Source organism: Corvus cornix, chromosome 12, assembly GCF_000738735.6.
Source record: "Corvus cornix cornix isolate S_Up_H32 chromosome 12, ASM73873v5, whole genome shotgun sequence".
Classification (NCBI taxonomy): Eukaryota; Metazoa; Chordata; class Aves; order Passeriformes; family Corvidae; genus Corvus; species Corvus cornix.
Genome location: NC_046342.1, coordinates 9,484,833 through 9,510,645, shown reverse-complemented (window position 1 = coordinate 9,510,645; position 25,813 = coordinate 9,484,833). Strand labels below are relative to the sequence as shown.

At 43.5% G+C, this 25,813-nt stretch overlaps 1 protein-coding gene across 6 annotated transcripts in view; it reads right to left on the bottom strand.

Moving 5' to 3' along the window:
* Window positions 1–25,813, bottom strand: part of MGLL (monoglyceride lipase) — a 101,461-nt gene that overhangs the window by 28,580 nt on the left and 47,068 nt on the right. For all 6 annotated transcript variants that reach the window (XM_019280380.2, XM_019280378.1, XM_019280379.1 and 3 more), the window contains one exon: window positions 11,921–12,027. In XM_019280380.2, coding sequence (XP_019135925.1) covers window positions 11,921–12,027 — 107 coding nt within the window. The remainder of the gene's footprint in view (window positions 1–11,920; window positions 12,028–25,813) is intronic.

The following is a 25,813-nucleotide window of genomic DNA, read 5'->3' as shown; positions in this document are numbered from 1 at the left end:
AGCCAAGTGGGAGTTTCCAAACACCATCTTGCATAATCTGCTCCTGTGGTACAGAGTGAGCCACATCCTGATCTGAATCATACAGGATTGATCATAGGACTAATGGGAAGGACGACCTGCAAGAGACACTAAAACGGCTGAAGGTGCAGCTCTGTTGAAGCATCACAGAACACAGGCCAGACTAAAGCCACGTGAAATCCAGGGAAGTCTTCAGAAATCTAAGCAAAAGAGCTTTGCTACTGTAGGTCACTAAAATTTGGCCACAGCTGGCACAGACCAGGACATGCTCCCATCTGAGGACTGGCTGTTACTTACAGAAATGGGCTGATGAGTTCTTGTTTGATGTCTTAGTGCATCATGAAACCAAAATCCCCCCATGGCAACTGGCTCCCTCACCGCCAGAATGCACAGAAGACTTCAAAGTGAGCTCCACACATATCTTCAGGTAAGACTTCTTCCAGATGTCCTTAGGTTTTGTGAGACCTTTTGCAACCCTCATTTTGTTATTACAAAGAAGGAAGATGTTCAAGGCCAAAAGGAACGTTACTGGGATGCTGGAGAATCTCATCCGGGTTGGAAAATGAACCAGAGGTTAACCAGATGTTCTGCTTTGCTTTACCAATGGCCTCAGAAGTGAAGAGGATCACACTGCCAGAGGCTTTCAATTATCAAGGTTAATTTCCTAAAATTCTGAAATCATTTTCCCAAACCACCAACCATGACTTTATACATCCCTTTAAATGCTAAAATGATATTTTCTTCTCTAAAATAATAGTCTGTGTTGATTCACATGAACTACAAATTATAAAAAGCAGTATATGGGCTGCTTCTGCATCTTTATTTTGTCAAGTGTAACTCTGGTCCTTAACTTGACTGAAGAGCTTGGGCCATGAAGGCACAGGAAGCTGTGGGAGGCTGGTGCCTCAGAAGGAGCCTAGAGTTGGCTTAGACCCTGCACCAGCTCCTGGCATTTCACTCTGTGCCAACACACACAGTGTGGTAGGTTTGCCTGGAGTAGGCCCAGGGGGTCTGTTAATAGCAAGTTTTGGTGAAAAATAAGCTGAGTGCCACAGTTTTGATCAAGACACACAAATGCATGGAGCTTAAGTGAGCCTTCCCATGACTTCAGACCACTACTTATGTTATAAGGAAAAAACATTCTCTTATTGGAAGTTTTGGGAAGTTTTGCTGCTTTAGTGAATCATTCCCCCTGATACTGTGACTGTTCAGCAAGAACAATTTTAGTCTCAGTTTCCAATGTAGGCAGGGCACAAAGAGCATTAAAAATGAAGATGGCAGGTTTAGGCCATTTATTGACTGGTTATATGTTTACTTCTCTTTGTAAACCTGCCTGTCCTTTGCCTTTGCTCAGTGCAAATAAGAGCTCTCTTTGCACACCACACTCCTTAATAAGGCTCTTCTCCAGGTTAGTGCTCAAATAGGCCCTAATCTGAGCTCCTCTGACTCCTGTTATCTATCTAAAAAGGTATTGAAGGAACCCAAATAATGTTTTAATCCAACTGGAGTTATATACACTAAGTATGATTTTTCCCTTTACTTTTTGAATGGTGTTCAGTAACTCGGAACAGTCATTTGTAACTCAATAGGATGACAAAGTCCACACCTGTATGAAGATACATTTGTAGGTGAGGAATCGTCAGTAATTAGCTTCTGAAACAACTTCATCCAAATTAGACATACCTGACAAACAATAGGAAAGCTAGACACATCAATGAGATGCTGTTGCTATGGGAAAATTGTCCCTGTAAAGGTGGAAATAAACACACTTTCTTTTTCTCATAGTGCAGAAATGTCAAGAAGTGTCTCCTTGAAGGTGAAGCTGTTTTTAACTGTAGCTACCATTAAAGTCTGCTTTTAAGAAGGTCATTTCTTTATCCATTTTAAAACCCTCCATGTTTTATTTTTGGAAGCAACATCCCAAATACTAGCAGCTAAGACGCTCTTTAGTTCATAAAGAATAATTGATGCTGGGACTTACAGTGATTATCTAGTTCGAGCCCCTACTCAAAGTGTTTCCCATTCAATCAGGTTTTTCAAGGCCTTAATGAGCTGGGTTTTAAATATCTCCAAGGCTAAAGATGTCCCCACCTCCCTGGGTCCTGCTCCAACATTTGACTGCCCTCATGGTGAAAACATTTTTCCTTGTACGTAACTGGGATTTCTTGTGCTGTGACTTGTGTCACTTCCCTCTCATTCTATCACTGGGCACCTCCATGAGTCTGGCTCTACTGTCACCACACGCTCCCACTGGAGACCTGTTGACAGCAACACAATCCCCTCTTCTAAGTCTAAATAAGGCTTCTTAAAGTTTCGTTCTCTTCTAAGGCTAAACAAGCCCAGTTTTACCAGCCTCTCCTCGCACTTCTTGTTCTCCAGTACCCTAATTGTTCTGACAGCCCTCCTCTGGCCTTGGTCCAGTATGTCAATGTTTTTCTTTTACTGGCAAATTGGACCCAGTGTTTCAGATGTGGTCTCAAAAATGCTGAATGGAAGAGAATAATCATTTCTTTTTGGTTGCTGGCAATAATCTTTCAATACAGCTCAGTATGGGGTGGCCTTCTCCACCACAAGGTCACACTGCTGACCCATGTTCAGCTCATCTGCGAGGATCCCCAGGTCCTTTTCTGCAAAGCTGCTTTCCATTCATTCAGTGCCCAGCCTTTAATGCTGAACGGGGTTACTCCACCACAGATGCAGAACTCCCCAAGTGCCTTTATTGAAACTTCGTGAGGTCCCTGCCAGTCCCTTTCTTCAGCATGTCAAGGTCCCTGTGAACAGCAGCCTTTCATCATATGCTCAATTTCCACCCTGCAAACTGGCTGAAAGTGCTCTCCATCCCATCGTCCACACCATTAATGAAAGAGGTCCATTGATATTATATGCAACACTGATTTGTTATTCTTTCCCTTAAAGAATACAGATTCCTCTGGTGCTTTCTGAGGTCAAAGGCCCTGATGATATGAACTAATGTCCTGCCACAGAAGTCAGTAAAGGAACAAAGTTTGAAGCAAGTTTGATGTCTTTCCAGTAGCCCCACAAAACAGACATAGCTGGCAACATGAAAGGATCTGTTCTCTCAGTCTTAGCTCTAATAACCATCTGGTCCTTGTCCTTCCACCCTCAAGCATCTTGCATGCAGACATACGCCTACAGCCTGCAGAGAGCTGGTTATGGGAGAGCAAGAAAGCTGTTGAAAACATTACATGAGGTTGCCAACCGTTCTGCACTGATAGGGAATGCAATTACAAGTTGCAGCTTGAACCTGCTTTCTGACACGGTGACAGGGTTATCCTGGATTTAGATGAGCAGCTGTGAAGGCAGAATTTGACCCTTAATTTAGGGATTAATTTATACAGGTAAAGACTGAGTACAGATGACAACTGCACAGAATCTTGAAATAACAAAAGCAAAACAACAGATTGTAAGATGAAATGAGCAGAGTTCAGTCAGGGCTAGGTCCCCTTTAGTTTCTCTAACTCACCAAAGCGAACCATTTGTCCAAATAAAGGATTTTTTATTCCTGCTTACTGGGACCACTCCTTCAAAATGCCTATCACTTAGGCCCAACATTATCAGCACCACACACAAATTCAGTGGCCCACTCCTCTTTATCATGGCAGCTATCTTTCATCTGAGAGGCAGAACTGTGGAAAAGAAACCAGAAGGACTCAACCCTCTCGGGAAGAAAAAGCCTTTTAAGTTTTCCAAATGAACGACCTGTCTTTCCTCTGTCATGCTGTCTGTCTGTCAGCAGTTAACAGTTAGCAGTGACAGGTCGAGGACCATGGTCTGGACAGTGGCCAGAGCTGACAGCCCCACGCTCAGCCATTGTGCTCAAAAAGGAGCACTCTGTTCCTTCTGCCGCTGCGGCCGCGCTCACTGGGACTGTTGTTCCAGCCTCACGCCTCCTTGTGTGAAGGCCAACAGCGAGGCTTTGTTCAAGAAGCAGCTGCTGAGAAGATGTACTATCTCATGGAATGACCCACTGACATTTCTCCCCCTGCTCATTAGTAAGAAATGCATAATTAGGATAACTGGGGTGGGTTGCCTAGCCCATTTCTTTTGGAGTAAAAAGCCAGGCCCCCAGATCCCAGTATGCCCCAAAAGGGATTCCCTCAAAAAGTGGGCTTGCAACAAAGCTGGGGGAGCTGGCTTTCCAGCACCTTCTTCTCATCACCTGGTGGAGGGAGGAAAGAGAATGGCTCATGCCAGAAGGTGGATGGGGCATGACTGGAGTAACATGTGTCCCACATATGCTTCCCTCAGAGTTCACACCGCAGCTCTGCTGGATGACAAGTGAGCTCAGTTCAGCGAGGGCCCAAGCCAAAGATCCTGTTCAACTGGATGACATGTTGTTTATTCAATAAGCTATTGTTCCAGGGTGGATCCAAAGCAGTGAGGAAATGGTTGAGCAGTTGGGAGGGGCAGAATATCTGGGGGAGCTGAGGAAACCACAACCATTCTTTTGCAATCTTTACTGCAGCCCAACATTATCATCTAGTGATGCCCACATGTAGGGGCAGTGATGAAGGAGCATCTGCACTGTCCTTCCCCCTATCCCAACAATGCCTGCATCCAGCTCTGGGTTAAAGCAGAGAGCTTACCTGTCTGTCTTACCTCACTGACTGTATCACAGTAAAATCTGACTTAAAATATAATAATTGGTCAGGGTCAGATAAACAAATAGATTGCTTTGAGCAGCCTGGGTGTGGTTGGCAAGTTTTCATAGCTCACGGTAGATGACACTACGTGTCTATTTCAGGTGCCCTTTCTTCTATGCATCTGTGCTAAAGGTGTATCCAGTCCTCACAATTTCCAAACTTTCTTGCCTAAAAGATAGGTGCAAGACTATGTCTTCCCCACTTTTACATTAGCAGGGAAGTCCCTGAAACAAATGAAGTCTCATCCCCCTGAGTGGAGTAGAGAGGAAACACGTCTGAGTATCCCCTGCACCTTTCCTACCCCAAGCATTTTAGGCAAAATACTCCACTGCAGTGTATGTGTGCTCCATCAGACACATCAGCTGTGCAGAGCCTAGTTTGCTGTGGTCTAGCTGCTTCCTGGCCTGACAGTGTTGTTTCATCTGCCTTCACACGATAAACAAAACAAAGGCTGCCCTTGCTTTTCCAAGTCCCGGCTTGTGGTCTCCTCTGGAGCAAGAGACACTGCAGGTATTTACTTTCACGACTCACCCAGAGTTTTCTTTCTGTTGTGTAGTTTCTCCTCTCAAATGGAAACAACTCTGACTGCCCTGAAAGATGCCCTGTGGTGCATGCAGAGATTTGGGACCGTGTGATCCCAGTGTGAATGAAGGGTGAGGGCTGAAGTGGCAGAGTAACTGCAGAGATCATTTCACCAGGGCAAGACCAGTTTGCAGAAGTCTGTAATGACCTCCTCAAAAATAACAATAATAATGTGGAAACCTCTGTTTAATAAAGCCCATCTCAAAGTGCTAACAATTGCCTGATGTGCCACAGGATACTCCCCTTGGGCTACACTGTACTATGATACAATTATGGGCACATTTCAGTGTCATTATGTTATTGGGGGTGTATCCGGAGGACTTTTTCCTGTATGAGCTATGGTTCCTCTGGGAGGTACCATCTCACAACCACCAAACCCAGGCCCATGCAGCAACCTGGAAGAAAGCAAGGGGAAATAGCTGAAAGATTGTGTTCAAGAGTGTCCTGGGTTGCAGTGTATTCTATTACCATCCCCATCAGCTGTTGAAATCAGGTGGGGCAGTGTTTCCTTGCCTCCTCCCCCCAGACTATCTTGCTGTTAATTGCCCATCATTGTCCTGCCGCCTGACTCAGAGATCACTCCCTCCGGACTATCTTCTGTTAATGAGCCTAATCAACACTTGGCCTCATGACTCATTACCCCATTGTGAGATGCTCCACCCAGAGGGAGGAACCAAGCATCCCATCGTGGATATAATCTGAGGCTGAACGCCAGAGACACCGGCTTCCCACTGGATTTCCAGAGGACAGGAGCTACACAGTCACCACTGGACTTCCTGAGGAAGAGCAGACTTTTACTACAGGATCACCGCTTCAGAGGACTGCAGCCACCATTCTACCAGACTGCTACCACCACCCTGCCTAACAGGGTGTCAGGTTGTACCTTGACTCTGTCAGTTTGACAGTGTTTTCTTTTACCTTTTTTTCCCCTTTTCTTTAATTTCCATTAAATTGTTATTCTGACTTGGTGCCTCCCACTGGTTTGTTTTCAAACTAGTACAAAGAGCTTGTCCAATGCACGGGAAAAGTTGCATCTTAGCTGTAGCAATTATTTTCCCTATAATTTCAAAGAGGCTAAAACTGAACATCCTGGTTTCCTCAGCAAGCTGTCACAGCTACTCTGAGATCTGGTGGTACAAGATCAGTGACTCCAGAAGAGCTGGAGGTCAGAAACAACTGGTTTCACATTGCCTGGAGCTCATTGATAGCTACAGGGTGGTCTCCCAGCTTATCTTTTTCCATAAGAATCCCCACAATGGAAACAGAGTTAGAAAAGGAAGGCAGAACTAAGTTTACTCACTAGCTATTTGTTCTGCAGGATGACTTTGCTCCAGGTTTTCGCAGTTGTCTCACTGCCTAAGGAATTCCATGGTGTACTGCAGTATCTGAACTCTCACCCTGCAACTACATGCTGTGGTTTCAGCTCCTGTGTGCCCCACACAGGGATAGCATTCTCCACCACCACCTGAAGCCTGACTGCTACCTTCATTCAACATCTGGAGAAGGAAAGGCAAGGAAAGGTTTGGGATTGTATTGAGAAGGGAGTCAAAACAGGGATCAAACAGCACTGGCAGTGCTCTACCAGCCAGGGCAAAGAGTCATCTCCTCTGGCATCCTCTGCTAAGAGGAACCTATAGCTCTCAGCTGGAAAAAAGTAAGTGAAAATGTCCACAACCCATTGTAAGCCTCCTGCCAAAGGAAAGGGAACAGTGAGTGCCATTCTTTCCCACGGCTCTGCAGAAAAGCACTTCAAACGTTCCCTGCTCCAGTGCAATGGGCTCATCCGGAGGAAGCTGAGAGAACAGATTGCTGTGGGTTAACGGGCCCACACCCAGTGCCAAGGAGCAGTGGTGCTGCTCCATGAGCAAACCAGCTCCAAATAACATTTGCCAAGGCCTTCCTGACTCCACCCCTGGAGACTGCCCTGAAGCATGCCCAATCACAATGTCAGGGAATGCTGCTGTCCAGAACAGTCCTGCATGCGGATGTACATGAGCTGTTACTTCATACTTCCAGTGCTACCCTAACTCTTGTTCTTATTAATTCTGACATCCTTCTTGGTCATTTTCCCCTCCCAATTTGACCATGTTTAGTTCTTTTTAATCTTTCTGTGTAGATCAATCCTTCCCAGTGCTATGAATAAATAAAAGCCTTCTGTTCTCATCAACAAAATGGTCTTTTAACAGTTGCAAGAACAACATAGCAATCACTTGGAAAAAAAAGCAAAACAAAAGCAGCTAATACTTGATGCATTTAAAAATCTCTGCTCCAGCTATTGTCTACATTTTAGAAATAAATCCTTCGTTAAACAGAGAAAGCAGTGAGAAAATGAACAGAAAGAAGAAGCAGCAGTGGGTCTCTGAGAGGGACCTGCTAACCCATCAGAAATGGTCACCACACACAAAGCAGCAGCAGGGCTGCCAAAGCAAGCTGAACTTCAGTTGGAAACATCTAAGGAATGTGAATAAGCTGTTAGAGCTGCAACCTTTCCCTCTGCTTTGATCTGACATTAAACATAACTCGAGAGTGGGAAATTCAACAGCTTCAAAAACGGTGAAAGGGTCAAAGGTCTTCATGTATGAGGACAGGTAGAGGGTTTATTCCTCCTGGAGAAAGCAGGAGGCTGGAAGTTAATCTGGTGGCTAGGAACTGCCACCAGGTTAGGGCTGGATATTTCACCCTCCTCGTCTTCATGTAAGACAGACACAATACCCGTAGGCAGCATGAGCAAGTCCGAGTGAAAAAGAGGACTAATTTCAACTACAATTAAAAAGTGTAAGAGAAAAGTAAACATATTTTTGTGGTCCCTGTATCTTGGAAATGTGTTTCTGACTGCTATTAGTTGACATGTACTTTTGAAGGTGAAATTGTGGTTTTTCTGGGCTCAGGCCACGTAATGCAACCATAGTGCACTGGATCTCAGCAAATGAGATGTTATAGGAAGAGAGACGAGAATGGCTGGAACATCATGTGCTTTACCAACCCAGAATGCTTGGTATGAGAAAACAAAGCCACATTCTCTAGCCTTTATTCTTGTTTTCCTTGGCTCTCAGCTTTACAGATCCCTAAAATTACTGTGTTAAAACTAAAGGAGCTGCAATCTGCAGCTGACTGAAGAATTGCAATATCACTCCACTTTGATGAATCCCCCACAGGTATTCTTTCTAAGAGAGCTTTCCTGAATTGATTGCCAGTAACCTAATATGTTTGTTTCTTTCTTCTATCATCAGAATCTTGCCATAACAAAATAATAGTAATACAGAAATGAAGTTGAAAAGGTGAGATGTTGTTTCAAAATACCTAAACTTGCAGAAATAGCAAGGTCATCCCAGCAGCCTTAATTCTGCCTTCATGAAGCTGCATGCCAAGCAAACCCAGAAATCATGGGAAACAGTTACCTGCCTGTTAAAAACACCTCCTAAGAGAGCACAGGAAAAAAATGCTGTATTACACAGAAATTCCCTTTGCCTCTTTTGCGGGGTTGATATAAACCAAAGCCATTTAATAATATTAGATGTAAGGTAAGGTTAAGAGGTCTTTTGGAATTCAATTTCCACCATCACCACGGAAAATTTCTAATACATATCTATGAGGTCCAGCAGTCTTGTGATTACAATGAAATACCCCAAAGAGTAAATGTTCAAATCTTGACATACTGAGAGAAGTGAGCCAGAGATACCTTACATGGGGCAATACTAAAACACAGATTGGGGCATACAGTGTTTGTTACTCTGTGAACCACCTTTTTGGTGAAGCCTTGCACAAGAGGAAACAGTGATGCAGAGCAGCCTTTGGCAAGATTTAGAGCCCGTGTGTGAGCTCCTACAGAGTCAGCAATAAAAATGGAAATGATTTTTCCTTCTTTTGACTGAAGGATAGACACAACATAAATCACTCAAGTCACGCATACTACAGCCCTGGTAACTTCCCCAGTCATTTGGGAAATCACGCTTGCCACGCTGTGGAACTGCATTAATGATCTCATGGATAATGCGCCTGTACTGGGAATTTTATCCATGAGAATACCAGAACCAGAACAAATATCCAGGTCAGGAAATCTACACTGAGCTCATACGACTAAGAGCCACAGTATGAGGTGGGGAACAGATAGCTATTATTGTGCTTAAACAATTGAATAATTGATATTACCCAAAGATTTCCAAAGGAAGGGACACAAAGGGGAACACACTGCTGAAGTGATTTGGAACAGATAAAATGGTGGAGGAAAGCTATACACCTCCCAGTCTGATCAGAGCAGTTTTAGCAATGGAGGTGTTTATGTCCTTCAGCTCTCACTGGCATTTAGCTCAGGCTGTAACTTGTATTTCATCAAAGTTTATCCTTGGTGCTTGCCTCATTAAGTGCAAAGATTGTTATACAGACCCTTAAAGACGTTAATTGTCTTTTTAAATAACAGTGAATCAAGGCTCAGTTACATCAGCTCTTTGTGTAACACAACTGTATTTCCATTGTTCTGCTTTCAGGTTCCTTTTCACCCTCTCCTCTTTGCTGATCAGGAAAACGGAATTTACTGACAAGACTGTAGGTCTGACAGGGAGAACAAAGTTGTTAACTGACCTGAGAAACCAGATTTGTACTAATTGAACTGTTTAATCCAGCAGCACTAGTGTATTAAAAAAAAACAAACCCTAACACCAATAAATATTTATGTTTCTCTAGTGAAAAAGATGTTCAAGGAAAAAGAGAGCAAATAGTCACACAGCACAAAACATGCCTGACAGGAACATGCACCTCAAAGATCCTTCTCCATCAACACAAGAGGAATTCTCTGCGTCAAATCCATGCAATAAATACAATGTTTTATCATTTCTTCTAGCTTCGTTGCTTCAAATATTGTTATTTCAACTCTACTTCTTAAAACCTTTATCAAGATTTACAGGAATGAGGAGCTAAGGCACAGTGTTAAACATGAACAGAGAGTAACTGCAATTCCTCATAGGCTCATGGAGACTCTAAACAAGTTGCTTGTGTGTCCTGGAGTTCAGTAACTTTTTGTATGGACTGGCTGTGGCCTGCTAACAGCAGCTGCAGGGCAAGCAGCATCTGGCCTGTTCCATCCCCCTTCCCATGAACTTTATGCCATACAGATAAACAGAGGGGGATGGAGACACTTCCTACTGGGATTACTGCAGACTCCTGCTAGCCTACCTCCAACTCAGAAGGAAGTGTATCAAAATGAATGAATCAACACTTAGAAACACTCTGCCTACACAGGGAGAAAGAGACTTAGGTGGTGAGTAATGATACTTCTGCACAGGTCAACTGTCTTTGCAAAGCCAACCTCAAACATGGCATGTGACCAATTGTTCAAAAAGAAGTCACATGGGTTTTATTTATTTTCCTTGCAAGCTGTCTTGAGGACTAGATATTCTCATTTTCAGAGAAAATATAGGAGTCATTTCTGCACATCAAGTGCAGTGCTGTGACTGAAAGTGAGTCACAAGAGCAAGTGTGAGGGAAAGCCTTGGTACCCGGATTGAGTAAGGTTTTGCTTTTCCTCTTACAGATAAATGGTGCAATGACTCACGTACATTCAGGATTTTCAAGCTCAAATTAGACAGTCCTGTCTCTGAGGAGACATGGGGCAGGTTTGAGTCTTGGCCTCAGCCAAGTAAATTGCAGTATACTTTCCAATGTCAGTGGATAATCTGCCCAGAGGACATCAGATTTACACCAAGATTCATCCCATTTCTACCTGTCAGCTCAGAATTTGGCCTTGCATTTTGTCTGCTGCCATCATCAATCCCATTGATTCATTTTGCTGATACTTAGAGTGGCTCTCACAGGGAGCAGTAGTCTGCAATGATAAAATCAAAGATCTCCAAGCACAAGGAAGTTATGAAGCTGCAAGAGTGATGTGTGACAGGAGGCTACCGGAGAACCAGAACAGGTGGTTCAAATATTTTACTGGGATGTCCTGATCCATGCACTGCAGGAGACCTGGTGACACCCAGCACATCTCCATCATAGCATGGGGCACAGAGCAGACAGAGATCTTCAAGCCAGAAGAGGCAGGGACAGTTAAGTGCACCTGCCCCACCCTGCTGGCTGAGGGCCAACGGGGTGTTGCTGTGTTGTCACAGCCTTGCACCCACTCAGGCTTGTCTCTCCTCAGAGCTGAGGCGTGCACAGCCAGCTCCAGTCCCTCTGCTGAACTGTGGAGATGTGCTCAAAGATGTCTGTGATGCCTTCATGCCTTTCCATGTTCCAAGGGTGCAGCTGTCTCATTGTATCAGTATATGAAAGCTATGCTGACATTTCAGCCTCCCCTCTGGGATCATTTAGGACATCGACCGTGAATCCAGCAGAAATAGCTCCTAGTCCCATTTCCACAGTGGACAATACCACTCCACCCCCAAGAGACAGGTGAAAGAGAAATAATCCCTTAGAGTGGGGTTAAAATAGCACCAGCATTAATGTCAAGGGCAAGGCTGAGGAAAACTCAAGGCAAACACAGATAGCTTTTACAGATTCAATATGCAGATCTTGACAAAGCAACAGATGATCCCTTTCTCATTTATGTCTGGTTGTAAATATTTTATTGGCTCTTCTCTCACTGCTGAGTAGCTGTAATGGCATTTACTTCAGCAAAGGCCTGAGCTGATGTAAATCAATAACAGTTTTAGGCTACTCACCATGGTCATGGGCAAACACAAACAAGTTAAGTCCTGTCAGCTTCTGGGCCAAGTCATCATAGCGGCCGCAGTGCTCCCCAGCGCCATGGGCGATAAACACGAGGGCCCTAAATGGAGCATCAACGTATAAATCATTAACGTGGCAATCGACCCCAAAGGCTTCAGAGCTGCAAGGGAAACCAGCGCATTCAGCTCAGCATTTCAGACATCAGCAAACCCCTGGCACGTACAGAATGGCTGAGGGGAGTTTGAACACAGGGAATGGTCAGGAAACCATTGTCACCCTGACCCACCATCGACCTGGCCTTCACCAGGCTGTTGTAGGATGGATTACAGGGAAGGCAGCCGCTCATGGGACAGAGCCACCACGGTCTGCTGCAAGCTAAAGATGCAGATGAGCATCAGCATCAGTCCCTGAGCTGGATAACTCCATGGGGGCTTGAGGCTCTACACTGCTCCTCCAATGTGAGTGAGGCCATCTGTTTCTTTTGGGACTGGTATTTCTCTGTGATTCAAATACCAACATTGTCCTTAACTTTGTAACTTGAAACTTTGTCTGATGCTCCACAGCACTCAAAGGTGGAATTTCAGACAAAGAATAGGTCTCCAGCAGAGTCCAGAACTTTGGTTGGAGTTTGGAATTTTATCTTTTGACCCAATTAGGGTAATTTTACCATTCCAGTTTCTGCCCAAAACAGTTGGTTCACTTCCATGATTAAAGTGACTCTTGCATAACCACTGTACAGAGATAATAAAAAACTAGTCTAATAGACACTTATTTTTACAAACACTTTTCTTTGAATACTCCAGTTTTATGAATAATACTTTACTTTTTCTGGAATGCCATCAAATTAGAGTGACTGAACTTGAACCTTCCCAGTGTTTTTGCTAGATAAAATTTGTGTAGACTTAGGCTAGAACTATAGCAGAAGTAGCAATGAGATTACAGAAGTTCTGCTGGATTTGACACGTGACTATTTAAAATCCAGCTTTAGCATCATAAACATAACTTGTTTTTTTTAAAAGGACCATTTGTCATTGCAACATCAGCAACCACAAAACCATTTGAAGGCTACAAGTTTGACATTTTCAGTACATGAACAGTGAAATATTACAAGAACTGACAACGTAAAACAATGACAGCAGTTAACAGCTAGGGAATTCCTCAACTTTATTTTAATTGAGGTTTTGAATACCTTTTTAGACAGTGTATTCACAGCAATAAACTGCTTAGATCTTAATATATTTAAACTTAAAAAACGTTGGATGATGTAGAAACTCCTGTCCTAGCTCTTTGATTAGCACCTTCTTCAAAGTATTTGCTCAGCTAGACAATTTAAAAGAGCATCCATCCAAACCAGAAGGATTGTACACAGTCTACTGCAAACACAAAAGCAACAAGGCAAAGATGCTCTGGTATCTGTCTAACACCAGTTAGCAAGGGTGAGGTTAGGTCATGTACCATATTTAACTTGCTGTGCCTTACAAATCCTCTTTAGTGTCACTGAAGGCTGCAAAGCAATCCATGTGGAGCAGTCACTCCTTCCTTTGTCATCATCCCTGATCAACTGACTTTTCAAGTTATCAATGCACCTGGCAGACAGACTGGTTTTAAGAGTGCAGGATCTATTATTATACCGCCAAATACTGAAGGAATTGAGACATTGCTTATTCAGTGGAGAACATTAACTTTCTTCCTGTGGTCCCATCACCCTGATATCCAACAGACTCAGCCAGGTTAAGTCTCTCTGCCCTATATCTCCTACTACCTTCAAGCTTGACAGCTTCCTTGCTCAGTGTCTTACTTAAGCTCTTTAGAGGACCTATATTGGTTTCTGCTGACTAGGCACAGACATTAAGGTGCAACTTGGCTGATGGAATATAGCCCTTCTTTTCTCAGAGAAATATTGTTTGAATTTATGCACTAAATGGCACTAAGTGAATGAAACCTAATGGGAAGCTGGCAAAGAGATCTCTTCCAGGAAATTCTTGGTTCTTCATCCCTGCGACAGCAAAGCCCTTGTTTTGCTTTTATTCAACACTGATGCAATACCATGACTTGACCCATCAGCATCCTTCTAGATGCTAAGAGCCCTCGCTTTAAGTGAAACCAGTGAGAAAAGATAAAAACCCAAAGCTTCAGAGAGGCAAGGTGTTCCTGTGACCTTTCCTTCCACCTGGAACACAATTGCCAGGTGTCACAGAACTGAGCCTTTGCACACCACAGGGAACAGACCTGGGTTATTATTTGTCTTCAAAATACTAAATAAAACCCCTGAACCTGTTTGTGCCTTAAGAGCTCTAATGGCAGTAGCTGTTGAAGTGACTTAGATACTTTTGAAAGTTTTGTTGTATCAATAAGCACAAACAAAGCACAAAATTTCCAATTTGTTACACTGAAGCAAAATCAGCCTGTCTTGTTCAATAAAAAGTGAGAGTAGCTTTACTGACTAAAAACTAGGTCACATCTACAGAGCTCTTTAGCTCCAGCTTTCAGGTTTAAGCACAGGGGCCGTATATTGAACACAACCTTGAAAAATTGAAATTAGTACAAGTATCATCTGAACATGGATTGAAGGATTTGGCTCTTTCACTTAATCCCAAATTTTCCATTACAAAATAAGTTTAGATTTGGCAAATAATACCTGAAGGCAGTGTAACAAACACACGGTTCAACATATTTTCACTAGCAAGTTGCCAGGAAAATACAACAAATGATTAGACTGACTGACAGAATTCTTCCCAGTATGTAAACATTTTTGCAGATATCCCTGCTCTTAAATCACATTTTTCTCCTTCCTTACCACGATGGCTGAATAATAACAGAATATCAGAGATAGCTTTCAACAGAGTCATTTAAAATTAATACGGATCCTGTGGTGTTTGAGATTTTGCAGGACTGTGGTGCTTTTCTGTGCAATCTCAATGAGAATTTTGTTTAAAAAAGGTTTGTGTCTTGGCCATGTATCAAACTGGTACTGGGGAGAAATTTCTTCACCTCCAGCTTTTGCAGTTGTGCTGCTGAAATCCTTGGAAGTTCTCACGTACCAGGTAGAAAACATCGTACACAGCCTGCAAAGCTCTCTGGAAACTGACCCGTGCCTGAATCCCTGCTGATGCCAGCGTCTCTGACCACAGGCAGGGCAAGCTCGTGTATCTTTGGACGCTTCAGCTGGTTTTGGCTGGCGGAACTGTGATTGCTGAACATCTCGAAATAGCACGGCTTTGGCACCTGCTGAGGAAAGCAGCTCCTCGCACAGCAGCAGGACTCCCCCGCGCTCGGCGGGTGTATCTGCACACAAAGCCGAGGTGTGAGCTGGGCATGAGAAAGAGCCCCCGCTCCTGCTCTCACCTATCGCTGCAACAACAATTACGGGCTATTAAAGGAAAGTGCTTTATTGACTGCTGATTGCAAAAGCAACAGATGGTTTTCGCAGAATCCTGCCCTCCCCATAGCCTTTATCACCTCCTCCTCCTGTCCCCTCCCCACTGCAGGTTTCTGCCTCCTGGTACTGCACAGCTTGGCAAACAGATGCAGTTGCTTATTACAACAAGCAGGCAGGACAATATTTATCTCTACTGTTCAAATCAACTACTGGCTGCATTTAGCGCTCTCCCGTGAGGAGGTGATACACACCAGTGACCTGTCCCTGCTCCCACATCTCCGCTATGCTGGTGACCCCTGACTGGTATCGGTCCCTCCTAAATTGCAGCTGCAGCCTGTTAAGCTTTGTAAAGCACAGCAATGCCACACTCTCAGTTAACACAAAGCACCTGCAAACACCGTATCCCGAATTAGGGAGGGTGGGACTTGTGGAGACCAGGCGGCATGACAGAGTCAGCGTGTGCAAATCCACACGAACGTGGTGTCTTTCTGTTCCGCCCCTTGGAGAGGTCACCAGCTGATCCAAGCTTTAGCTGTGTGCAACCCTTCCCTATTTCTCAGTGTAGCTTCACATCCACTAATATTTCACTTCTTGTGTGGGGAGCTGCTTTGCAGGGTTAGGTTGCAGTTCTAGGTGGAAAGGCAGTACCAGGTTTAAAGGTTCTCACTTTCTTTTTTGCTGGGTCAAGACAGTTGTTCAGAGATGCAATTCCACAGTCGACTGGAGGAGAAGAATTGTAGGGAAAATAAATTGCAGCACTGGACTTACACACATAAGCAAGAGCCCTCTTAAACCAGGGCTGTTCGAAGAAAAATACACTGAAAACACACCCAGAAAGCTGCTGTGCTGTGACACTTTGCAGGCCTGAAATACCCCTCAGGACTTGTGTCCTGCTGGGCACAAGACCCATGTTCTTGCTTTGCTTTCAACAAAAATCATGTGGAAACTGAACTAGACAAAAAAGATTGCAAACAGGATGGTGAAACTTTTAACACCTTGTGTCCTCTGGGAACAGAGCCACTTCTCTGGGACCCTGTGCACGCTCTTTTATTGCCAGAAAATAACCCAAAACATTAGGACTGAACCGAAGAACGGAAGACAAGCTTCCTATGACTGCATATATGAAAAATGCAATCTTTTCCACTCCATTCAAAAGCATCCCTCTTCAGAATAATATTTAAGTACTTGCCTTAACCTCAGGAAACTTTCTTCAACACATGAAAGTCAACAGCACTCTCAAAGTACAGGATGAAAGTTAAAAAGGGATTTATAAATGCTGTCTTGAATAAGGACTGATTTAATCACAGGCAGAAGAGATTTCCTGAATCAAGACCTCACAACTTAAGCTAATACCATGTTACTCTGTGTTAGGCAACTGTGCTTTTCATTTGGTCTTATGGATGTTGTTACCAGAACCAGATCAGCTCTAACAAAGAACATCTGACTTGAACAGTTTTGAATTCCAGACACTAAATTCCTAAAGTAATTTTTAAAAATTAGCTGACAGGAAAGCTCTGAGCCAGCTAAGCTGCCAGAAAAATGACTGGCTTAAGTACTACATTTTGTTGTGTTGTTTGAGCTGATTTATCAGTTCCTTTGTAGCTGAACAATTAACCTTTATTTACCAAAAACTGGTGATGTTTTTGGACAAGCAACTGGATAGTTGCTCACAGATCTTTTAGCGTGTTAAAAATGTTATGTGTGTATTTTGCCTCCAAAGTCTATTATAATGGAAAGTCACTGAAAGGTGTTCATTCTTTTGTTAGCTGGGTGAATGAGCCTCACTATGAGGATTAGCTATCTATCATATAATAAGATTTGTAAGATTTAAGTGTCAATTTAATTTTCTACCCTTGGTATTTGCTTAAAGATTACCATTAGAAAAAAAATCCAGCTGATAATTTACAAGAACACGTAATGAAGAATAATTTTTTTGTTCACTGTTTGTGATCTTTTCCTTTTCTCTGGAGGGCTCTTCAGCCCCTTGCTTTGGGTGTAAGACCTGAAGTCTGAAAGGGGGTTGTCTCTCCATCTGCTTTTTGAGTCAATTTTTGCATTCTTTTTTCTGGAGGTGATTTGTGCCCCAAGACAACCCTGAAAAAACTTGGGCCATGGGCAGGGGTTACAAAAAGCTACAGCAATTTCTCTCATGTTATGCATGCTTGTGACCTACATAGCCACGAGTTCAGCCTGGTGACTCCAGTTAGACAGGAGTATTTATGGAGCCAGGTGTGTCCATACCGTCCTTCTGCCTCTAGGGAACGTCTGAGTTATGTCCCTCTGAAGGTGCAAGAGGGAGTGACTTTTCTCCCAATTTCAATCCATGTTTCAAGGAGGCATTGCACCCAAGAGCTTTGCTTGCTCTCTTGCTCAGGTTTTTTAAGAACTGCATTCTTAGCCTCTGCCCTACTGCCCCACAGCTTTGCTGTGTAGGCCCAGACTCTGGGGAACCACCTCTTCCTTGCAGCTCCATAGCTATTTTTCCCAATTCAGGGGAAAAAGCAAATCAGAATGTCAGCAGCCTGGAGCTGAGTCTCTATCAACCTTCTCTCAAAATCACAGACCATACAGCATTAGCATGGATGCCTCACAGAGCTCTGAATCTGGAGGAGTTTAACTTTGGAAAACCTTTATGCATGACAGAATATGTCAAAGGAACCTGCACTATGCTCACAATACACAATTTCTGCTTGACTTTGCAGAGCTTGTGGGGGTTGAGGGTTCTGTGCATTTGTGTTTGATGTGGTTTGATCTAGACTAGTAGAATCAGTAGCTTTATCCCTGTCCAGAGCCTAAATTGGCAATTAAAAAATAAGCCTCTTCAGCAAGCTCTGCTTCCTACTTTCTTTCCTCATTTCCTCATTTCCTCAGGCTTGGAAGTTCCCATGCAAGCCCCTCTGAAGGGGCTGCTATTAATTTAAGCACAATCTTGCTGTCTTACACCATCCAGATTTAGGGCTCAGTCTTAAAATCTGTGCCTGCTGCTACAAGCAACCCTCTTGCAATATGTCTGCAAGCCTGATCTCATCATACATCTCAAAATCACAATTCCTCACAAGAAAAGAATTAGGAGGACATTTCAGAACTGCCATGATGTCCAGAAGGAGTAACATGGCTAAGTTTTCCAACCACCCCAGAAAGGGCAGACGCCATAAATCAGCAGAGCAGAGACAGAACTGGGTAGTACAAATATATTTCATAACAAAAGGTTCAACAGGATCTAGCTAGAGCAAGCACAAAACAATGTGGAGAAACAGTTTAAACTGATTTATTGTAGCTTTTCAAAAAGCAAGCCCTCACTGAGAATAACTCTTGAGTGGTTAATACAGGGAAAAGAGAGGAAGGAAACTTCAGGTGGGGGTGGGAGAGAAAGAATTATTGGGTCCTTGCAACTGCATAGCTCTGGGTAAATCTCTGCAAAGTTAACATTTAACATCAGCTGTATTTAGTTTCAAGGAGGCTTTGAAGCAATATTTTAGGGGACATGAAGCTGAGATCAGAGGTGAAATGCCTGGTGTGTAGCTTAAAACTCGTGGGTCGGATCTTCCCACCCCTTTCCTGGATGAAACTGAGGAGGAGGGATTCTAGGGTTACATGGACTGCCTCGGGGAGACACTCCTCCTCTTTCATAGCAGAGATGGGATTTTCTGTGGCAGAACTGACTGCCAGACCTGCTGCTCTGAACCTGCAAGGTAGACAAGATCCCCAGAGGCTTGGGCAACTCAGGGTTGGATCTGAGCTTTCCTCTTGCTTCTGCCCTTCTACAGAGCACAAGAAGCCTTGAAAGAAGGATTATGACTGCTGTTTCCAGCAAGGCAAGGAGTAGGCATTGCCACACACAGGACTGAGGAAGGGAGGATGTGTGGGGAGCCCAGACAGAACTGCCCCAGGACCAGACTGGGAGGAGTGCTGGAACTGACATCCCAGTCCTGTGCTTTGCTCTGCTTCAGCCCTTGCTCAGTACAAGGCCTACAAGGGAGATAAAATGGAGGTCATATCTCCCAAGGGGAGCTACAAGGATAGATGCCCAAAGCAGTCGGTGTCTGTCTAAAAAAACTGTGCAAAACATTGTTTAAATAGAAGACATCAGCTGCAAAATTCAAGTCAATCTGAAATCACACCCGAATTTTTTAGATTAGCTTTGGGGTGTGGAGGGAGAATATGCCAAGAAACAAAAGAGTTTCTGGCACAGATCCCCTTGGAAATCAGGAAAAATAAAATACTTCTGGTTAGTTTAATTAAAAATTCATTCTCACTTGGAAGCAAAGCCACTGCAGATGAGTGATGGCTGCAGGGCCACCACTCTCAATGGAGAACCAACAGACAGGGAGTAAGAGCAAGAACAGTTTTCACAGACTCTCCCTCCTCTTCACTTGCACTGAATGTTTAATGATTTCCAAAGGGACAAAAATGACGGTTTAGCCAGTCGTGTAGCAGTTTCTTCTTGAAATCAAAATGCAGATACTGCCTTGTGAGCCAAAGCCTTGGAAATAGAAAGGCCTGTGTAATGAGATGGACTGTCCTTTACAAGCACGAGAAAGCTGCATTTGAAGGGCCAGAAGCTTCTTCTGCACAGTTGCTATCGCTTAAACTCAGCACTACTTGCTAGTTCAGGACTACAGCTGCTCTCTGAACAAGAAAAGGGTTTTTTTATATAAAAGCATGTCTCTGTTTCAAAGTAGCTGTTCCTTTTTACTGAACTCCCTTGCAGCCTTGGCATATTTGGAACACTGGAACCTGTTCCAGTGACAAGTCATTATTGCTGCTAGAAGTTCATAGCCTGACAAATCCAACTCAACCCTAAAAGACCAAGGAAGCTTCCTAGAAAGGAACAAGGTGTGCTTCATTAGGGATGAGCTCAAGCCTTGCAAGAATGCTCCCTACGTGGCATCCCAGCCACATTTTGACAATTTAATCTCACTATTTGGCATAGCACAGAAGATGGAAATAGACTGCAGTATTCATATATTGAGGTGAGGAGTTTTAGATACGCCTCTGCAGCTTTCAAATGATGGAAACTAGTTTATTTAGTAAAGCCATCCCTCTGGTTAGATCCACACAAGTACTTGGTAATGTATAAGTCCTTAGGAACATGCTCCTTGCTTGGTTATTTTCAAATATTTGTTAAGAAGGTCTTGAGACAAATAATCGAGTGCTGCAGAGAACACCACATCTAAACGTTAAGCAGCATTTGCTGAAGTCCTCTAAGACAAGTCTGCAGACTTCTTCTGACCTCAATTCTTTCACAAGGTATTTTTCATGCAGGACTTCAGTTGTAGTCTGAACCCAAGTGCCCCAGAGGTACTTCGTAGTCAATCCCCGCCCCCCTCCCAAATCAATGGTTCTTAAAAATGGGCTTTTCCATGGTTCAGACTCTAGCCATGGCTCTGATCACCTCCAGTATCAAGCTGCTGTTTCAGGGAGTAGATGGTACAGGCAACCCACGACAAGCAATACTGAACAAGTTATTACAGGGAGAATTCAGCTCAGCGCCCCAGCACCTGTGCAGGGAAGAGGCTGAAAAGAACACACCTGGCACAAGAGGGTCACAACGTTTCTGAGCTAGTTCTTGCAATCAAAACTGCATGACTGAAGTACTTTCATCAGGCATTTGGGGCTTACGTGGGCAAATCCTCACTAGCTGGGAATCACAGAACGGTTTGGGTTGAAAGGGACCTTAAAGATCACTTAGTTCCAACCCCCCTGTCATGGTCAGGGACACCTTCCAGGATGAGAGCTGTGAATAAAGAAGGAGCAAGAAAGGAGATGACGCTTTACCTGTTCTGTGAAGCCAAGATACTATGTTATTATGACTTTTTAATAATGCACTGACTGTGCAGTTCCCATTTGTATAGCAATGGTTTAAGGAGAGACTCCAATTCCCTGAAATACTTAGACCCAACAGTACTGTTTGTGGCCAGGCAATTCCACCCCTAATGTAGAACTCTTGATTACTTCCTGCAGAGTCAATTGCCCGTCCTCACTTACACCTTCCTGATCCAATTTTGTCAGCAGTCCTCTGTGTTGGCAGAGATCTTAATTGGTTATTCTTAACTAACTGACAAATTCATTTTAAGTTCAGATGTCGCAGGTAGCATGAGTCTCTAAATTGCCAAGCTTTTTCCACACGATTTTCTAAAATCTAGGGTGGAATTATCCCATAAACTTAGAGACAGAAACTCAAGGGTTGATTTCTTAATCATAAAGCACTTATGTATATTTTAACATATTTTGAGATTAAACACATTAATTTCCAGTCTAATCTTGGCACATCCCAGTGCTGCACTTCAGCCTTGCCCAGCTATGAGAGGAATCTTTGCAGCAAGAGGCTTTACAGGCTCTGTCAAAATCAATATCAGCAGCTACTCCTCTGGGAAATTAGGAATGTCACAGGCAAAGCATTTGCCAAGGCTTTCAGCATGTTCCAATTAATTTACTATTCCATGTTTGCTGTAGACCTGAGGCAGGAAGGAAAGTTGAATGTAAGCAGTTAAACATGAGGCATGGAATGCTGCTAAGACAGTGATCACTGCAACAGGGGCTTCAAAGGCTGAAATGTTTATTCGTGTTTTGAACCAAAGTGAATTTTAATCACAGGTGAGGTGCAATGGTTTACCCACTTAAGAGCTGGATACAGACTTCAGCCTATGGCTGCCAAATCCAGATGTGTTATTTCTTGGCTTTGCTGAGCTAATCTGGGTGTCCAAAGGCTTTAGCTACTGCATGCTTGGTTCCTAAAATGTTGTTTCATTTCTAACACTAAGGCAGCTTCACCTCTGGCAGTGAGGGCTGCCATGCTAACATAAATAAGGAACCAACATGCCATGAGTTTTAATCACTGCCTTGTTGATTTGCTCTCGAAAAGGGCCAGATGTAATAGCTTTAAGATCCAAAATGTGAATGGGGACCTGTCCAACTTGAGGTGCAACTACTAGAATAAAGATGGGTGGTAACAATAAAAAAAGTCTTTAGTTAGATGAGTCCTTGGCTGCAATCGTTTTAGGTACAAGCAAAGAAAGCCAAAGGCATGTGGGATGTCTTTTCTGCAGAAAAGCTTAAAATAGAAAAGGAAATCAATACTCATTTACAGTATCTGGCAGTCACTGAACCAAAACATACATGTACACCTACAGCTGAGCAGAAATAACAGCATTTATTTAAACCACAAGCTGTTATTCTGCTGCAGGAATGCTGTGTTTCATGTGGAGCACTTCACCAGAGACTGTACCACATATTTCTGACCATTTTGAAAAAGCCTCAGCAATATCCAGGGCAAATACCACAGTTATGAGCCCCAACAGCCAGGCCAGCTTCGACTCCTTCGATTCGCAGCAAAGAAAGAGTGAGAGCTGGTGTGGAGGAGAATGTGCTCAGCAGGAAGCAAACCTCTGATGGGCAGAACCTTTAAATGATGCTTCAAAAGAGAAAAGTACACCTGTGTGTAAGAACGAGGCAATGTTTCCACTCTGTGAAATTATGGGCTTCAAAGGAAGGAATAGTGTTTAACAAATCAGCATTCCCCAAACACTGAAAGTGAAATGAAATGTAAACAAAGTGAATCTGCTGATTGCTTGTTTTTTTTCCATTCCCCTGCTCTGAGAAATGTGACCAGTAAATAAACAGGATAAATAATAACAGCAGCTGGCTTTTGTACAACACTCCTCATACAGAAAACCCAAAATGCTTTACAAAGGGTGCAAGCAGGCTGCTTGCAGAGGTCACATGAGGCAGAGATGAATGGCACCTCAAGAGATCCTCTGATCCATCACCCCATCCCAAGCAAGGATCAACCCTTCTTCCCACTGCCACATAAACTGAGCACAGAGGTAAAAAGCCTTGCCCATGGCAACACAGCATGCCAGAGGCGAGGATGGACACACAGCATGAGTCAAAACCTGACCCTACGGCAGCCAACAGGAGCTTAACAGCAGAGTTAAGATATCACCATGGGTTCCCTGTGCTACATGCATGGGGCCACTGTGAACCTGGAAAGAAAAAAGTCAATTTAATAAAAGCTTTCTGTCCTAATGACTTTGTGGGCATCTAATAACGTCAGAGAGATGCTCTGTGCATTTTCAGGACAACCTGGGCTGAGATGCTCCATGCGCCTTGTTTGGGGAGGCACAGAGGATGACTGAATGCTGATTGCTTGAATGTCTTTTTAATAACGTGAGATTATGAATGCTACTCAGAATACAGATTTTAATGCTCCAAACATTGTAGACTAGCTCTCCCACAAAATTGAAAAAATGAAGAAAAAGCTTAACCATTAAGTCAGCTAGATGTTATCTTACAGAAATTTAATTACTTGCTGCTTCCTCGTCACTCCTCATGCCTTTCACCCAGCAAATTAAGCCACTGCAGATTTCTGGAATTTGACAGTTGAATTTGAAAGCCCACTGAGATAGTTTTGAAAATAAAAGTAAGAAGTCTGTTAAAAAATGATAAAAAAAAGCTCATCTTGTCTGTTGGTGAACCAACTAACCTGCTGACACCTACAGCAAATTAAACCAAATTATATTCTAAAGAAAGGCCAATGATTTAAGTCTTATTCCCTCACTCTGCAAGCTTCAAGCTGGAGCAAGGAAGAAAGAAAACATAGAGAGCAAGACATTTATTACAGGTCAGACAGATGTCTGAAAAAGATTAGCAGTCTTTCTTGCATACCAAATCTATAGTAGTTTGTACACTTTCTCCTTACCCATCTGTACACAACACTGGAGCAAACGATTACTACCCTATTACTGCTGAATCTTTGGCGTTAACCCAGTTGTCAATATTTTGTTCCCTTTTTTCCCTGTTCTTTTCTTTCAACGATTGCTGCTGAGACCATTTACTTGTAGCAGAACAGCAGAAAACAACTAATGCATCACTTAGTAGATTTTATTTAAAATCTCTCTTCTAACACAAAGCCGTCTTCAGCCACCAGCTGCTCAAGGAATAACTTACTTTCTCTGGCAGCTTCCATCTAGAAACTCCAGCCCCAATTTGTATCACTTGACTGGATGACTACGTCCAATTTTAGACAAGGAAACAAAAGTACTTAGAAATTGTGAGTGATTCTGTGAATCACTGGTCATTGTGTCATTGTCTAATGACTGTCTTGACCATGTTTTGCCTGTTCTCTGCCCCTCGTTGACTTCTTTTTTCTGTTTTCTGACACTAAATTCTCTAGGTCTAGCAAGTTGCCTTTGCCATCACTCAATATGGGAGGATTCAGAGGCTTCCATCATCGAGTGCCTGCCAAACAGAAACAAAGATTGTTCCTGGCTGGAGAGCCAGTGTCTGATACAGAAGGGGGCACTCTTTCATGCCACTGGAAGTACTCATGAAGTTTGGTGTTACTCAAGGTCCTGGGACATTGAAAACTGCGACAGGAAGAATGAATCCCTTCGAACACAAACAGACTGCATCCGTCTAGGAGGAACAAACACATTCTCAAGCAGACAAAGACCAAGACCAAGACCTATCCCCTCTCTGCTGATGGGAATATCCCATAGGAGCATGCTTGGAGGTGGGTAAATCTGCTGCAGTGCTGTGGTCGCCAGGACAGTTTCCACCAGCTGGTCCCTTCCTGGCCCCAAGGGCACAGCTTGGTACCACTGTCTGGGCAGCGAGTCTGGTCAGCTTGGCAGTGCCTTCCCGACACCACCACCCAGTGACTCCCCCAAGTCTGGTTGCTTTAGAAGATGTTTATGGTCAGGACTAGCCCAAGGTTGGTATTTGGGATTGCTGTACCAGTATTTTTCTTTCAGTTAACATAAGTGAAATTTTACTGGTCTGCAAGAGGAAACCCTAGAGGAGGTATAATTTTAATGATGTCTAAAAACTTTACTTACCCTGCTAATTTCCTTATGGATAATAAGCCACACTGACACAGCGTCAAAATGTCTGTGCTGTAGAGTACAGGACAGGGATGGCTGGGTGTAGTCAAGGATATAAGTGGAGTGGGATGAAGTAAGGGACCTGCCTGAGCATATCTGTAGGAATCTCATGGGCAAGATGCAATACTATCTCCTTGGATACCTGGAATAATCAGCCATTTGCTATCAGGGTTGTGTCACATCTCTTGGATAAGGGACAATAGGATGATGGCTTCCATTCAAGTGGGAACACATTAGGACAATGACACGCCTGAACCTAGGGAAGGCAGTTCAGCCAAATATGTCTGCAGGGACAGCTCTTAGAACAATGCAGTTTCCCTAGAAGAACAAAGAGATCAGATGTTCACCCTGGCTCAAAAGAGGACAAAGTCACAGCAGTCTGAAGGGAACTTGAAAAGCCAACTCCTCTGCTACAGACATCTAGAAAAAACACCCTCTTTCAGCCAGAACAACTGTACCAGCCAACTCTTGTTGCAGATGTATTCACAGTGATCTAAAAGACCTGCTGTGTGTTCCCAAGGGATGTTCCAAGAGTGCTGGAGAAACTGAAGCAAGGAACTGTGTGCAGCTCTTTTATTATTTCCACTAAACCCACATATTCCTAATAGCAGTAAAGTGCTCTT